Consider the following 16,270-nt stretch of genomic DNA (forward strand, 5'->3'; position numbering starts at 1 on the left):
GTGTGTGTGTGTGTGTGTGTGTGTGTGTGTATATTTTATTGGATCAGTGCCCCACTCACTAATGGGTATCTCAAACTGTGTCATGAGTTAAAATAAAGTTTGTCTCCTCTTTCTTCTTTTTTTTTTTTGATAAGGTTATTAGAATACATGTATTCCCTGTCAACACATGTACAGTCTATGTTTTTCCAGTCAGTGACTCACCAGTGCTGGTGCCGTAGGTGCGAACAGTGGTGTCAGTTGGCGGGAGCGAGCCTGAGTCTAGGGAAGCCACGTCATCATCTTGAGAGCAGCCCGCCTGGATGGCTCTCAGGTAGCTGTGGCTGCGGGAGCGGAAGCAAGTGGGCATGGGCAAGTCTGGAGGATCTGGGTTGTCCTGAGAATGGGAACGGGAATCTCGGAATGTGGAGTCAGAGCTACGGTCCTCGTAATGATGACTCATGTCCAGGTCCCGGATCTGTGCGGAAGCAGATGGAAGAAATGTCTGGAAACATTCAATTTATTTTAACCCTGGAACCATGGATGTGAACATGTTTTGAATTTTATCCATCCATCCATTTTCTATACCGCTTGATCTCATCGATGTAGCCTGTTTGGACTTTGTATGAATTAAAGTGAATTCATTTATTCCAGGCTCAAAGTGTGGCCTTCATCTTTATTAACTGTTCAGTCTATGTTTTGAGTGCCATTGTAACAGTCCTAACTGCCATATAGTGTAAGTGTAAAAGGAAGTTAAGCACTGCGCAGTGTCATGTCAATCTCAGTGTCATTTAAGATAGGCTCTTTGAGCATCTTTAGGGATCACTTCATTTCATGCGGGAAAGTTTGCTCGGAGATAACTTCATGAAATATTCATCTGGTACTTTTTTTTTTTTTATGAAGTAATAAAAAATATCGGCTTAGCAAAGAAGAGAAAAAAAAATTGCCCCGGGAATACAATTTTGGGTCTCACTCGGCTTACAAATAGCGCATCAAATCCAACAGCCAACTATAATTTTGAAGCACTGACCTGCCCCATACAGCTACGTCTGCCCAATGTGCTGCAGGCATGGCCGAAGTCATCATCATCCCAGTGTGGCACAGGCGAGCCTGTGCCCCCAATGCAGTCAAGGTTGTCCAGGCTGCGGTTATTGGCGAGCTCTCTGAGAGATGGAAGACAGCTGCAAAACAAAACAAATGTACTCAGGTCAAATTGGAAGAGCAAGCGATATCAGGACATACTTTGGCAAAGGAAGGGTGAACAGTCAACGTTGATATTTGATGATGGGGAGGCAGCAAGAGAGGAAATTCCAAACCAGGTGTGCAGCAATTGAAAGAGAAATAAAAAGAGGACTAGCGGATGATTATTCAAGGCATCGCTTTTACTTTCTCATTGCGTGGCCTCCATTTTTCAATTTCGATTTATCCCTTACAAAAAAACGTTTTGCAAACTGATGTGCAGTTACGGTGCTGGTTCCAATTTGCTTCATGTAAGTACACAAGCAAGTACTGTACACATATTGTAGATGCCATGTGAAAAGCAATAGGCTTGAACTGAAAATAACATGACATCAGAGAATATCATCATAGTAAAATCAAAATGTCTATCTCGTACGTGCTAAGAATAACTAATACAAATAAAATTACCAATAAAAACAAATTACACAATTGTTTTTTACAAATACAATAAGGAAAAAACAAACAAAAAAAAAAATTACAAGATCAATTTTTGGATCGGCTAGGTTTATAATTAAGTAATGACATTTTTTTTTTTGTAAGGGATTTGAGCGTCAGAGCATGCAAAGCTGGTGATGTCGGGTGGCATATGGTCCGCTCACTGAATCGTCATGATGCCAAACAAGCAAAAGAAAAGGGTTATGCTTCTCAAAAGACAACTTTGACAACGTTGTCATGGCTGGCGCACAATGATCATAACAATGAGCACGATATGTCGACAACTTCTTCCCCAGAGTCAAATCACAGAATAGGAGTTTTCCCCGAAAAGCGCCGGGCTGATGCTATTTACAAGCTTGCTGGTGGGCAGCTGTGATTGACAGCATGGCATGGGTTTGTCACCTCCAGGAAGTTATTGCTGGCTTGTCGGCGAAGCAACAACACACCCCTGGGATGTGTCTTATTTGGGCCTATCACTGACCTGCTCATTGACCTGCCCAGTTGGTTGAGGGAGGACACACTGTGGACGGGTGACCACAGGGCATCCAGTTCCCCTTGCAAAAAGGAATAATCCAGGGTTCTGCTGCTCACGCCAGCAGGCCACAAGAGAGCCACGGGTTAGTCATTCATGCATGTTGACAATCCAACACAATGTGGTATTCTTGATACCTAACACGCATCAACATGTTATCTTCCGCATGGACCAACTTGACAACTCTCAACATATCAAGCAAACAGCATGCCAAGTAAACAATATGACTATTGTTTTACAATAATAATTACAATAATAATCCTTGTCTATCTTTACCTTTAATCTGCCTGTCTGTCTGTGTCATGAAAAAGGAAAATATATATATAAAAAAAAAAATTCTCATTCCGATGCACACTCAATAAAATATGAAATACAAATGTGTGTCCATTCGAACGTGTGATGACAAGGAATTATAATGTTTTTTGCTCTACATTGCTCTACCAAAGAAGGTTCCCCACAAATCTTTCATATAAAAATAGCGCTGATGTGTCGCAGTTGTACCCCTCTGCAAATTACAAGTAGCATCATGTCTCGTTAAATGAACGCCTCTGTGACAGTGTTGATTTAAAAAAAGGGGGCCTTGCAGTACTGCAGTCACAAGGATGGAATTCTTGCACTGCATCAATATATTACATTAGTTTACCAAATGTTGTGGCCCGCAAGGATTTGTTTTTGGATCCCCTAAAGGGATCTGTATAAATGCAGAATGCTCAATCTATTACTTATTCGAATTTGTCTCAGTTGCTTTGGTACAACAAATTTGCGCAAATAGCAAAATATCACGGTTCCCCTGCAGAAGCCATTTTCTTTCTCAAAAGCCTTACTACATCGCTCAGAAGTTAAGATTTAAAGTTTTTATGTCATTTTCTACAAATAAGACGGTCAATATAACAGCACGCTCTGGAGGGAAGCTCTGGTGAAAACTGCTGCTTAAGTTTGAATGACAAAATCGGTATTCTAAATAAATTGAACGTTATACCTTAGAATATGAGGAATGATATTAAATTAGCATTTGAATAAAACCACACCATTGCATTGCATTGTTTGAATCACCATTAGATCAAAAAAATAAGTCGACATTTGATCTCCACAGCAAATGTAGCCGGAGGAAAAATCCGTGTCAACTTCAGAGCGTAGGTGTGTGTCCCCCGGCAAATGTTTTGAATTCGGTGTCGACATAAAAAGACATGGCAGCGCTGTCTTGTTTCCGTTTTCACCATATTGTCATTGCTACAAAGAAAGTGCTCTCTTCACACATTTGATGTGACGTTACCTCAAATGTTGCCCTGCTGTGCCTTCATCACACATAGTGCATCATGTCTGCTTTCGAAAGCCTTTTACAAAGAGGCAAGAGATGTCTTGTCTACTTTCAGTGACTAGTCTATGAATAAACATCAACAGGTCAAATACTGATAAAACTTTTATGGGGGAGGTTTAGATTTCTGCTACCTAGACACAATCTACAAGCAGGGGTGTCAAACTCATTTTTGTCACGGACCACATTTTAGTTACGGTTTCCCTTGGAGAGCCGTTATGAATTTTGGGAAACCATATAAATGTTTAATCACCTCCACATTTTACATACACGGCGCACAACAAATTGATGGATAACCAGTTTTAAAATCAGAAGTCAAGAACGACCATGTGAAATTTTGGTTCAGACTTTAGCAAGTATCATGGAACTTGACGTGCTTGATTTGCTTTTGCGGGCCACATAAAATGATGTGGTCGGCCAGATCTGGCCCCCGGGCCTTGACTTTGACACCGGTGATCTCCAGTATGTACGTCGCTTTTTTATTTGAGCTAATACAGTACAACATGTCTTTGTCACATTTTGGGCTCTACATTCGAGCGCACACACACTCAGGCGTAAAAATTGGCACAGCTTCATCTTCGTGCCGGCGCGAGCCTTGTTTCGGGGCGTTTGGCAATTTGGCAGACCGCGCTGCAAACCGCCTGTTTCAACTGTACGAAATAGCGAAAATACCAAAGGAAACTCAAATCCACTCATGCATACAGTAAGACCGCTCTTTGAGCTAAAATTGCGCTGGGCACGCATATCAAGCCATTTATGTGTGCGAGTGTGTTTTTGTTGTATTTGTATTTCTCACCGAACTGGTATAGAATATGCATCATGAATACATCATTTATGCAAAGAAAATGGAAGCTTGCTTGGCCCCTTTCAAATGTAAAAATGTTCTGCCTATCAATTCTCTGCACCTTGTAACATAAATTAAACTAATCAGACTACTAACTACATGTAAATGGCTTTTTAAGTGCCCTCGAGTGTCTGCCTGTTGTCAGCGCACTCTAAAGAGCTTAATTAGATGTTTGTTCTTAAAACGCACATTGAGACTCATACAGGCATTTTCACCGTCCAATTCTTATTGAGTAGGCCAAAATTTCTCCTTCCTTTCAAAGGTTTTCGCAACTTCTGATTGAGAACTAACAACTGGCCACTCCCACTTTATTTAGTGCATGCTGAATAGAATGCGTAAGATTACCCAAGATAATTATATAACGTGTAACATGCGCTGTCTTAGTTGGCGGTGGCCTTACTTGCGTGGGGGTAGCTGGTCACTCAGAGAATGCTGCGTGGCCCTGAGGTAGCTCTGGCGGCGAGCGGCAGTCTTTGGCGAGGGTTTGGGGCTCCCCTCCGAGTCTTCGCTGTCCTCCATGTCTGCCATGGCCTTCACGTAGCTTCCGCTGCGCATGCGCCGGCATGGAATTTCATTGGCGCCCCCGCTGCGGCCTAATGAGCTGCTCCAATCCCCCTGCAGGCAGCAACAAACGGCTAAATTTTGTTTCCAAAGCGACGCCGCGCTGTCACACCACTTCTGTTTCATTACAGTGAGTGATGCTCATCCTATCAGGTCACAAATAGTAATCGTGGTTTCCATTCAAAGCGTTTGGTGTGCGACGGCGTTTAGGCCTTACTTACCCTTCGGCCGACCTGCAGGTAGTTGCAAGTCAGTTCTGGTTGGCATGATCTGGACTTGAGCAAGGACCTATCAAGAGTGGCTGAGCCCTTCTGGAGCACTTGCTTTGGTTGGCCCATAGTCAGTGCGGACCAAGATCCTCCTTTCATGTTATCATTCATAAGCACATTCCCTGGTCCTTCAAGTCCATTTCCTCCTCCACTCATCGGTGCGGCTAGTGTCTGATACTTCATGTCATTGCTGCTTTTAGATGAGCTGATGGTGTTATAGCCGCTATGAATGTATTTATTCTGGCCCCCGTGGCTCTCCTGGCCAGCGGGTCGTCCTAGGGTCATCATGGCCATAGTGTTGTGGAAGCTGCTTATGTCATTGCTGTCCAGATCATCGGAACTCCAGTACCCTGACATGTTGGAACGCGGCCGGCGCTTGGCGGTCGCTTCCGATTTAGTTCCGCGATCTTTACTTTTGGCTCTGCGGTTATGCTTCCCACCGTCGTCAGTGCCCGACGAACCTCCGCCGCTACCCGTTGAGCGTCCGTTGACGTTTCCTTTCATGTGGTGGCTTTCCAGTGACTGGGACTTTGCAAAGAGCTTCTGCACCGAGTGCAGCATGTAACGGATGCGACCAGGACTGTCCGTACGCTGTTTACCTGCGGTTACTGCAGATGTTCTGTGGAACTGCAAGGTGCTGAAGCCATCCCGACCGCCAGCTAACTGCTTATCAAACTCCAGAAGGCTGTGCGGTGCCTGGTTCTTGGTCATGTGATGCGATATTGTAGCCGAGCCGCTCGTAATCATGGACGTTCGTCCAGTAAGCTCAGCCATGCCCATACCCGATCCCATGCCCATCGACACGGACGCTCCCAACGTCCCAGTTCTCATTCCGCCTATGCCCTCTACAGGTGGGGAGAAGTCCGACGGATCGTAGGAGTTGTAGTGAATCCTGGGGAAGGTGCTGCTGTTTGACAGCTGGTTGTTGAGGGGGAGCAGGCATTCTGGCGGAAGGGACCCTGGGTTGGCTGATGGGTAAAGATGGGGGTCCATAGTGCCATATTGGTCCATTGTTGGGCTGAGCAGGTAAGGACTTCGCGGCATGGTGCTGGTCTTCTGAGGGTAGAGAGCCTCTAAGTGGCCAGCGGAAGGGTCACAGGAGTCAGACAGGTGTCTGGTATGGCTGGTCCCCAGCCCTTTCATAATGGCGAGGAGGCCCAACCCTCTAGTCGACCTCCAACCCTAGAAGTTGACTCCTGGCCAATAGATGGAGAAAAAAAAATGGAGAATTAGAATCAAACATACAAAGGCTATGCCAGAGATTACACTCCTACTCGCAAGGCCAACCAGACGACAAATAAGATATGTGTTGCACTGTGAGACAAATATTGTATGTGCCAACAATACATTGCCGGCTACAATGAACAATTGTGCTAGAAACTGATGGAACAACAATATACGTATCAATGAAGGTCTTCAGGTAGTGGGTCGAAGTGGGCACAATTACCGGCAGTCCACAAGAGGCAACTCCACAATTTACGTCGATTGAATATTCTCATTAATAATCTCTTCTTTCTGTAGCAATTTCTTCAAAGTTTGAAAGTAATGCAGAGTTCATCTGTCATCCATTTCGATGGATTTGTGCGCCCGTGATTGCAAAACTTTTGTGTCACTCGTAAACAATTCAGATCTCATAGGATCAGCAAGCATGAAATTCAGATGGTGTTTTGTGCTATGCAATATTAATAATGTTGCCAAAGAGCAATGTACTTAGCAAAAATAAAGTTCTACAAACATGCATTCGTTGAATAATTCAAGTGGTTTTACTTCTTGCTTGATTTCGTTCGTAAGGCATTGCAGCTTAGAAAACCTTGATGAATAGAGAGCGCATATGTGATGCATAAAAGTTGAATGTTGAATTACGTCGCGAGCAGGTCAGCGAGCTATTACGTGTGGCTATGATAATTTGAGCCGAGAGCCGCTAGGAGGGGACCTTGAACCTGAAACAGAGAACAGCAACAGACGAGCATTTCTGTACTGTATCATCTGGAAAAAAAGTAAAAATAAAATTATAACTTCCCAAGGAAAGGGATGACGAATGATAAAATGTGTCCGTGATACTTAACTACATCCTTAACCTCTGAGTCTGTTTCTGTGCGTGTCTTGGTGTCAAGAAAACCAGTCAGTCGGGATAGGCTACAGATCAAATGTGATCCTAATGGCATAATAATAGCGTGACACAAAATGCATTTTCGTCCAATTTGTACTTGGTGGTTATTATTTACCACCAAATTAGGCTGTGAAAAGTCAGGGAAAAAATAGCTGAAACTTGGTATTTGTTCTATTAAAGCAGATTGGATCAGAAGCTGGATTGGAGCCGACATGACTGACTGCGTTCTTAGTAAACAACAGACACACACTGATGGAGTGATGCAGTAAAGACATTTTGTACCCAGTGGAACGGCTATTCAAATTTACAAGGAAAAGCAACTCATTTTGCCTTAATTGCCATGCTCACCTTTACCTCAACCAAGACCCGCAGGAAGAAAAGATAATTGCAAGCTGCTCGATAAAAGGAGGCTCATTCATGAGATGATGCTACGAGGTGATGTAACGTAATTTAATTTTCGAACGAAGCTTCGGGTGAAGTCAAATGTAGCAGGTGTCGCATGACCTCCATCTTGCCTTCGTAATCCAATGTTTCTTCTGCACATGAATATCAAATAGCTGTTCAGCCCCCGCCCTCCTAAAAAAAAGTCTGTAAATGATATGCCTTGCTGTCAAGCCCCCATTATTAGCATGCTGCAAGCACAGACTCATTTAGTGTCATTAACGCAGCTTCTCTGAGTGCCATCTTTGCTGATAGGGTCAAATCCTCTAAATCCTTTTACACCACATTAGCTAACTGCCTCAGATCTCATAGTGGCACGCCACTCAGATAAGCTTAACACATCATCTTCAATGTGTCACCCAGTATGGCGACCGGTACATTATCAACGAAGGCAGGCATAAAAGCTGTGCGCTTTCACCGAGTGAACGGGTTTGACAAACTGCAAAGCAGATGTTTTATCTTTCGTATGACATTGTAGGGGGACATCATAGAAAAACATTTGCTAGATTCCTGTTAAAACTCAAAGTAGACTACCACGTTTAACTATTTGCGCAGGTGGTCTAGTGGGATTTTGGTGAATTTGATGGAGGTGCAGGCAGACTGATAGGAAGATTTGCGTGTGTGGTGGCTGTCATCGTATTTCTTCCATAAATATGACATCAGTGTGCATTGAAACCTCTAAAACAATGTAGTGATCGATGAACTGAATGAATTATTATTCTATTTTTATTTTCATTATCTAATTTTTATGCCATTTTCTAAATAACCCTCCCTGCAGTGGCATTGCTGATCACAGTAGCCAACTTTGCATCATCCGCCCGTGGAGATCTGCTTCCATTGTCTCATAAATGTAACGTGCGTGTTTCAACCTCCCGCATGGACTTCAGCAAATTATTTTCTGCTTCCATCATTTCAGGGTGCCATTTTTTTAAAGTTGATGCTTCGATTGATGGCGAATCAAGTCAGCTGTGTTCACACCCAAAACGGTGCAAAACGCCCATTTTTAAGTGTGTACTGTGCCCATCTGCAGACATACCAAAACGCAGTCTAACACGCCCCTGCGCAGATTTACACTGTGCCTTGCGCTATTAGGCTCGGATTTGGCATGAAAATAGAGTCCAAGGCATAAATCTCTTTGTTCTATGTTTAGTTTGGCAGTAAACTTCAACAGGGAGTGGAAATAAACAAAATAAAGTCTCTTATTTTGAATGACTGTATCTGCCAAACTGCTGCTTGCTGTGAAGCGTGTTGAGTCCCCACCACCATACATAATGTGTATAGCAAGTCTGCACTCACAAGTCAAGTCTTGAAAAACTTTCAAGGCACCACTTTATAAAAAAAGTGCTTACATTCTCCACCGACAACGCTTCAAAAACTATGCCATGCCTTTAATTGAACCACAATGCCCACTCCGGCGTACCTGCATACACCGCTGAATGTGGAATGGATGTGTGTGAGAGAGATCAAAACTAGGCAGGTCCTATTCATGCTGGTAATCATGACATCCAATGTAACTTCAAATAAAACAGCCAGACGATTTACGATGCCCAGAAGAGACATTCAGTCATCAGAAAGGGAATCATCTAGGTCAGGCGTCTGCACTCCGTTGTTAGTTAGAATACAAATGTTTAGTGCTCAGTGCGTGCAACAATGCGAGTGTGAGTGTTCATGGTGTGTGTGTAATATTACACCCTGCATGGAGCGTCTGGTGGCAGCCGAGTGCACAGGGAAGCTGCCATCTGGTCCGATTATAATTCTTTGATACGATGACGACTTTACAACTAGCCAGGGCTTTCGCGTCAATTTGTAGCATCTTAGGGAATTGTAGAACGAGCACAAAATAATGTCAATAGGGGAATTGTGACCAGAAAATCTTGTTTAGGCAGAGTTCATTCTTCTTTGACAGTGCTTAAATCGAAAACTGAGGGTTATTATTATTATTATTGTAAAGGTGGAATTATTGATAAAGATCATGTTTTAGATCTCACAGAAGTGTAGCAAAGGACATACACTAGACACGGTAGCAGCGTGGATTTATTGATACAGATCATGTTTTAGATCTCACAGAGGTGTAGCAAAGGACATACACTAGACACGGTAGCAGCATCATCACATAGTTTAGCCCATAAATCTTCGCTCCTGTATATGCGTAATGCAAATGATTACTTATTATTATTATTATAAATGTATATATATCTTTTTTACTCGTAATTTCTATAACAGCAAGTCAGTGGGCGAGCTTATGCAAAGGATATCATCCTTTCATCTGAGCGTTGGTGCACGGCTCAGTCAGTCAGAATTGAGTCCATCTGCTGTACTGGCCTGGAACACATGGGGCAAATCTCACGCGTCTGTGTGTGAGCTCACAATTATGGGTCCCAAACTTTGAGTGTTAAGGAGGAAGCGACGGCGTGAAGCTGCGGCGCGAGGTTAACGCCGGCGAAAATGAAAGCGATCCAGCGGGAATGAGGCGGCTTCCATGGCAGCGGAGGAAGATGAGAGACGAGTTGGAGGAACAAAGAAGGGGGGGATACGCAGCCAGGAGAGTTCATATCTTTAAAAACATGTCAAACTAAAATGAGTTTCTTTCCGCTGAGCTTTACTTTATAATACAGAAATATCAGGGGGGGAGATGCAGAGACCTTTGGAGGCACAGATGCTAAAAGTTGAAAAGAGGGCATATGGAACTTTAAAAAAAAACGTTTTTAATTAACCCATTCAGGGACAGCGGTTACTACAGTGGACAGCTTATTGTGTTAGCAGGTTACAGGCTGCATGAAAAGGTTAATGTGCAAACAAAACAAAAAAATAAAATATCAAAATGACTACGAAATGCTACTTTATGGCCATTCGATACAAATTAATAGCTCACTAATGAACAGTTGGGCAAGCAAATGGAGAGCTCCTTTGATGGAAATTGTAATGTTGGGGTAGGAAGGTAGCAAGAAAGGAAGGAAGGTAGGAAGGAAGGATCAACATCACGTCAACACACACAGCCGCATCCGAACTTAAGTCAAATGTGACACATTAAATAAATGATGAGAGGGGGAAGGAGTCTAACCTTGTCCTAATTACATCTTATCTGTTCCATCAGTGCTGCGCTCTGGCCTATTTTCATCGCTAAAAATTTATCACCCTCCCTTCTGTTGTGAGAGATAACCCGCACTCGTTTTAGTCCATCTCTGAAGACCGCCAGGCAGAAAGGAAGCCAGTGAAAGGCTGGTGGCAGAGTGTCACTGCCTCCGCTGGCAACTGAGCTCCGCTTCCATGCCCCTGAAAACCACTTCCGCTGTGCAAGTGAGCATTCTAAAAGTGCTTTCTGTCACATACAGTGGAAAAATCCACATGATTCCCAGCCCGGATGATCAGAAAATACTGACAGTTTTTCTGAACTCGAAGTCCACAAACAGTGAGGGTACATTATGTTGTACGTCTATGTACTGTATACTTTAGCCCGTACTCATTAAAATATGACTAATGGCTCTCTTGGGGTCTTTTGTCAGGAATGAGACAATACTATAAGGACTGAATCGTCATTTTCCATTTTATCTGCTGCAAATCGGAGGCATTAATTCAAAAGTCAGAAAGATATTCAGTATGCGCGCAAACAGCCCCCAGCATGTTTTTACGAATGCACGTATATTACAATGCTCGAATGCGCCACCGAAGACACTTAGCGACTTCTCTCTCACGACGCACACTCCCGCCGCTTGCAAGTGAAAGCGCTCAAAGAGCCATCATTCTGAGGGCACTTAACCAACCACTCTTGCGCTTTGATTTTTAAACGCGGCATTGCCTTGAGTAAATCCGATCTCTTTCAGGTTATACGCAAACAATATTGAAAACATTGATGCCTTTTAAAAGGAATCTAACTTGTTTCTATGCCTCAGTTTGACCTTGAGCGTGAACATCGCAGTGGGGCTCCTCTGTTTATTTATTTTTTTATTTATTTGATCAAGACTGCTTAAAGCAGGGGTGTCAAACTCATTTCACATGGTGGGCCACATACGGCCTCGGTAGATGTCAAGTGGGCCGGACCATTAAAATGATACAATACTTTGCTATAAATAACCAAAACAATATGTGTTTCCTTTGTTTTGGTATAAAGAAGCACAAGAACATTAGGAAAATGTTGAAATTTAATGAACATATCTTTTACAAAACATTTCATGAAGCACCTTACATTTCCTTCGACAAATGTGCAATTTACTTTTATCATTCACATATATGCATTGCAACTGATCCCACTGATTGTACAAACTTTAACAAGTAATTGGTATTGAAAAATATAGTAATGCACTTTAAGATTAAACAAGATTCAGAAAGAAAGCAAGTTTTAAAGCATTTACACGTGCATATAAAATCTAAATGTAATCCCTGCCTATACCTTACAAACTAAGGAGAGTGCTATTAAATGTGTAAATGTGAGAGTGCTATTGATAGCGTCTGCTGTCATGGGTCTGTCTCAGTGACAGACTGAGGCTGCTGTTGTCTTCTTCTCTGATCAAAACAGTGTCCCCTTGCGGATACTCAATGAATTGCACCTGATTAAAAATATTAATTCTGTGTCTTTAATGCATTTTTTTCACTTTTACATTATCCTGCGGGCCTGATTGAACCTACTTGCGGGCCGGTTCCGGCCCGCGGGCCGTATGTTTGACACCCCTGCTTTACATAATCATCTCGCGGGCCGGATTAAACTCCTTTGCGGGCCGGATCCGGCCCGCGGGCCGTATGTTTGACACCCCTGTCTTAAAGCATTCTAAGATCCAAGCAGCGTTTGATTCTTTTTCGAGGGCTCAAGTTGCATTGCTTTGTATATGCAGGAGCAGGCATCCGCAGTCTGCTTGGACCGGGCCCACCAGCATAATCCTGAAATCTAATCCACTTCAAAATGCCCTTGGAATGACACGCCAAAGCCACAGTTCGGTCCAAAAGATCTTCGAGGCTTCACCCCGACAGAGGAAGCAGTGACGCAACGAGATTTCCCGCTGCATGAGGGGCGACCATGTGGCGGGAAATAGAGGGCACCAAGTGGGTCAAATTCCATATTCATGCCTTTCAATCCCCACAAGACCTGACGTCACAATAATACTGTAATGGCCGTCTGTCAACCCGCCAACCTGTCGGATGCACGGGGTGGGAGCTGTTGCCATGACAACGGCCATAAAGTCAGCAGGACGGGCCAAGATGGCACACGGATACATTTAATATGACATTTAGGAGATGTGATCTGTAAACCTTCAGCTCCCATGGCTTATCCCCCAAAGTCACCCCCAGTCTTAACACACAATACATCCATCTGCAATTTACTCGAAAGGTACGGGAGTTGTTTTAGTCGCAGATTTATTGAAAGTATGTTTATAGTACAAATGTGGCATAGATTTCTGAGGCAACAAAACCCTTTATGGGGTTCAGTGGCAGAAGGAAGAACTACCAGGGTGCAAGTCGTAGCAATAAAATAATGCAATAAAACACCCCAAATGTCAACCCCAATCTCTTTTGCGCAGACATAACCTCACTGCAGTCTCATGTAGAGGTAACTCCATTTTGATCGCAGTTGCTACACATTGTGCCGTTGATCTCATCACCCCCCTGGCAAATGATGCCTGTCACATTTAAATTGCCAAGTCCGAATTCTCCACATTGAACGTCGTGTGATTCATTGATCATCCGATTAATTACACCGCACGGAGACAAAAGCCAGTGTCCAATGGAACCTCCAGATCCATTTCTAGCACCTCCAGCAGGGCCTATTGGTCGTGCGATTCCACTTCCACTCTCATCCACCATCCCGGGAGAGTCGCCTCGGAGTCCTCACTGGAGGGATGCGCTGGATCTCTGTGATTGGAGCATTATGTTATCACCTCAACACAGCTACACAGCCAGCAGGAGCCCCGTTTCGACAGGAAGCTACAAATCTATATGCACACGAGAGGGGCTTCAGTGTACGCGCGTGAGACTGTTAATAAGTGTATTTTCATGCAAATTGACTTTCTTCCCCCCCCCTAAAGACACGACAAGGACAGAATCTCACATGGCTCAGGAAGTTTGAGCACGAAAGAATGAATGACCGTGGCCTGACATGAAAGGATTTATTTGTCTACGTTGAGGATATTTTACGAAGCATAATCCCAAAAGTGTAAGTCGAGTGGTGCCATTGATTCCGCTTTAAGACTCGCAACATGGTGCAGAAGCCTTCCTGGGAGAGTTGCAATTATTGATAGCTGGCTTTGTACAACTTGTCCTCACTCATTTCGATATTCCGGTGGCCCTGATAGCTCAAGGCAACAAAAATAAGAGGGAGGAAAAACTGAGACAACACAAAACGCTGCAGAAATATTGCAGCTTCAGATTACTGTGGCGTCATTATTACATTATTTGATCTGCTGTTTATTCATGAGTTTGCTTTCAATGTGTAAGGTTGTTTATGGTGATGAGAGAATGTAGTAACAGAAAATGTACAACGTAAAGAATGCTGGGCAAGACTAAAGAGCTGCCAAAAGATGTCACGGACAAGATTGTAGACCTGCGGAAGACTGGAATAGGATAGAATCAGCAAAAGGCTGGATGAGAACGTGACAACGGTTGGTGCCGTTATTCCAACATGGAAGTCACACAAAATGGCCATCAACTGCCCCCAGTTTGGAGCTGCATGAAAGATCTTCCACAGTGCAATGGGGACGATCAGAAAAAAAGTCACGGAAAAGCCTCACGGCACACAGCAAGACCTTGTGAATGAGCTGAAGGCAATCCAAGCGTTCGATCGGATGACTCTGATATCAGTGTCATGCTCTGATGTATAATTCACTCTGAAAATCGAAATAACAGACAAAAAAAAAAAAAAAAACCACAGAGGACATCATGTGACTAAATGAGGCTCATATACAAATGGTACAGCAAAAAAAAATTTTTTGGGGTGTCCCGGCAGGTGGTCATCCGAAAGTGATCTCAATCTATAGTTTCGTATTTCATCATGCTACTTCAAGATCGGCAGGCATCCAAACCTAACGTTTGAGAGTGAAGAAACGGAAGCCTCTGCAAAACTTACTGGAGAGTCTCACATCTTTGTTTGTATTGACATCGCCTCAAGCCTTCCTTGTGCTCGGGATGAAATATTCTAAAACAGGAAACTGACAGGGATTTTTGTATTTGAAAAGGGAATTTGACATTCTCTTCCTCCAGCGAGTCGTCTTTGAAGTCCCTGTCAGTGTGTTTGCCGGGAATCGCAATTAGCTGCTGAAATATAGGCACCCGGTTGAAGGTGAAGATGTACCAGCGTCGTTCCTTCATGTTTGAGCTTCATTAAACCAACAACGACAACGTGAGCGGATAAGGTCAAGTGAAAGACTTACATTGGCAGCTCATTTCTGTGAAGCCTCGATGTGAACGCGTGCGGGGTTCCTGAAAAAAGGAAACAGGACGCCGTCAACCTAGATCACATTGTCACGGTTTACTTGCCACAGCACTCATCTGAGGAAAAAGCATTTTCACGCATATTACCAACCGTGTTCAAATCATCAGATGGTGGGCTCGAGTGCTCGAGGCCACGTCGCCTTCAGGTTCAGGCGAGGAAAAGTCTACTTTTACACTTCTTTGACCTACTTTCCTCCTCTCGTCTCAATAGCACATTTCAATCGCGGCAGGCTCCCACTCATTCATATTCCGTTGGCTTTTATAGCACCTGCAGCGTTTCAGACGCTATGACAATGTTGAATGTGGACTCCCGTCACCTTCCCCAGCCCCACCGCACCTCCGCAAACACTCTCACCGCGTGTCCTGTATGATAACACCGCCGTGCACGCAGACGGGTTAACACACAAGATTGGGCATATGCATTGGTATTTGTGTGCACCTAAAAATGATTCGGAGTATGGAACTATTTTTTCCTCCGCTACATATTGCATATGTGTGTACATTGCATCCCAAGATGCTTGTGGAGGCTCTCAGTCGTACAGGAAAGTTCCATCGTAGAAAGGGTTCTGTCAGTCGTCATCTGTACCTGTGGGTAAAAAACAAAAAAACAAAAAAAAAAACAAAAAAACAAAAAAAGCAAAAAAGGACGTTTCGCTTCTCTCACAGAAGCTTCGTCAGCGGTAGACAACCCTGAAGTCTCCGTGAAGACTCCGGGAAGTTGCTCTGCGCTAAAAAGCTGAGCGTGGCCTGTTTGAGGACTGGGTGGGGATGGTTAGTCACGCCCCTATTGGTTTATTAGAGGCCCATTGGTTTCTAAATTCCCTATCATTGGGTCTTGATTAGGCCTATTGTTTGGGCTAAGGCTGAATAGCTACTTTCAGTTAGCCTGATCAGCATGTCTATGTCCCTTACTGGTCAACAAGTTATTGTAAATAGGAGACAGGTTAAATCTGATACCTCCTTCACGGTTCAGAGAGGGTGAAAATTTTTTAACAAAAATCGCTTCTTTTACCCCCCTTTCAAACCATCTCTTTTCTGTTCCTAGGATTTTTACTTGTTCATCTTCAATTGTGTGGTTTGGTTCTTTTAAGTGTGCGTATACTGCACTTTATCAACACAAATGGAAAAACAA

General features: G+C 43.6%; 1 protein-coding gene across 3 annotated transcripts in view; it reads right to left on the bottom strand.

Annotated features, from left to right (window-relative positions):
* Positions 1–45: 45 nt before the first annotated feature.
* Positions 46–16,270, bottom strand: part of LOC109522336 (disks large-associated protein 4-like) — a 63,631-nt gene continuing 47,406 nt past the window's right edge. For all 3 annotated transcript variants that reach the window (XM_019880801.1, XM_019880800.1, XM_019880799.1), the window contains 5 exons: positions 15,078–15,126; positions 5,124–6,367; positions 4,742–4,956; positions 1,007–1,157; positions 46–454 (listed from right to left, as the gene is read on the bottom strand). In XM_019880801.1, the coding sequence (XP_019736360.1) occupies positions 176–454; positions 1,007–1,157; positions 4,742–4,956; positions 5,124–6,314 (1,836 nt within the window). In that variant the 5' untranslated portion in view covers positions 6,315–6,367; positions 15,078–15,126 and the 3' untranslated portion in view covers positions 46–175. The remainder of the gene's footprint in view (positions 455–1,006; positions 1,158–4,741; positions 4,957–5,123; positions 6,368–15,077; positions 15,127–16,270) is intronic.

This window comes from Hippocampus comes, unplaced genomic scaffold (genome assembly GCF_001891065.2).
Source record: "Hippocampus comes isolate QL1 unplaced genomic scaffold, H_comes_QL1_v1.1 scaffold68, whole genome shotgun sequence".
Taxonomy (NCBI): Eukaryota; Metazoa; Chordata; class Actinopteri; order Syngnathiformes; family Syngnathidae; genus Hippocampus; species Hippocampus comes.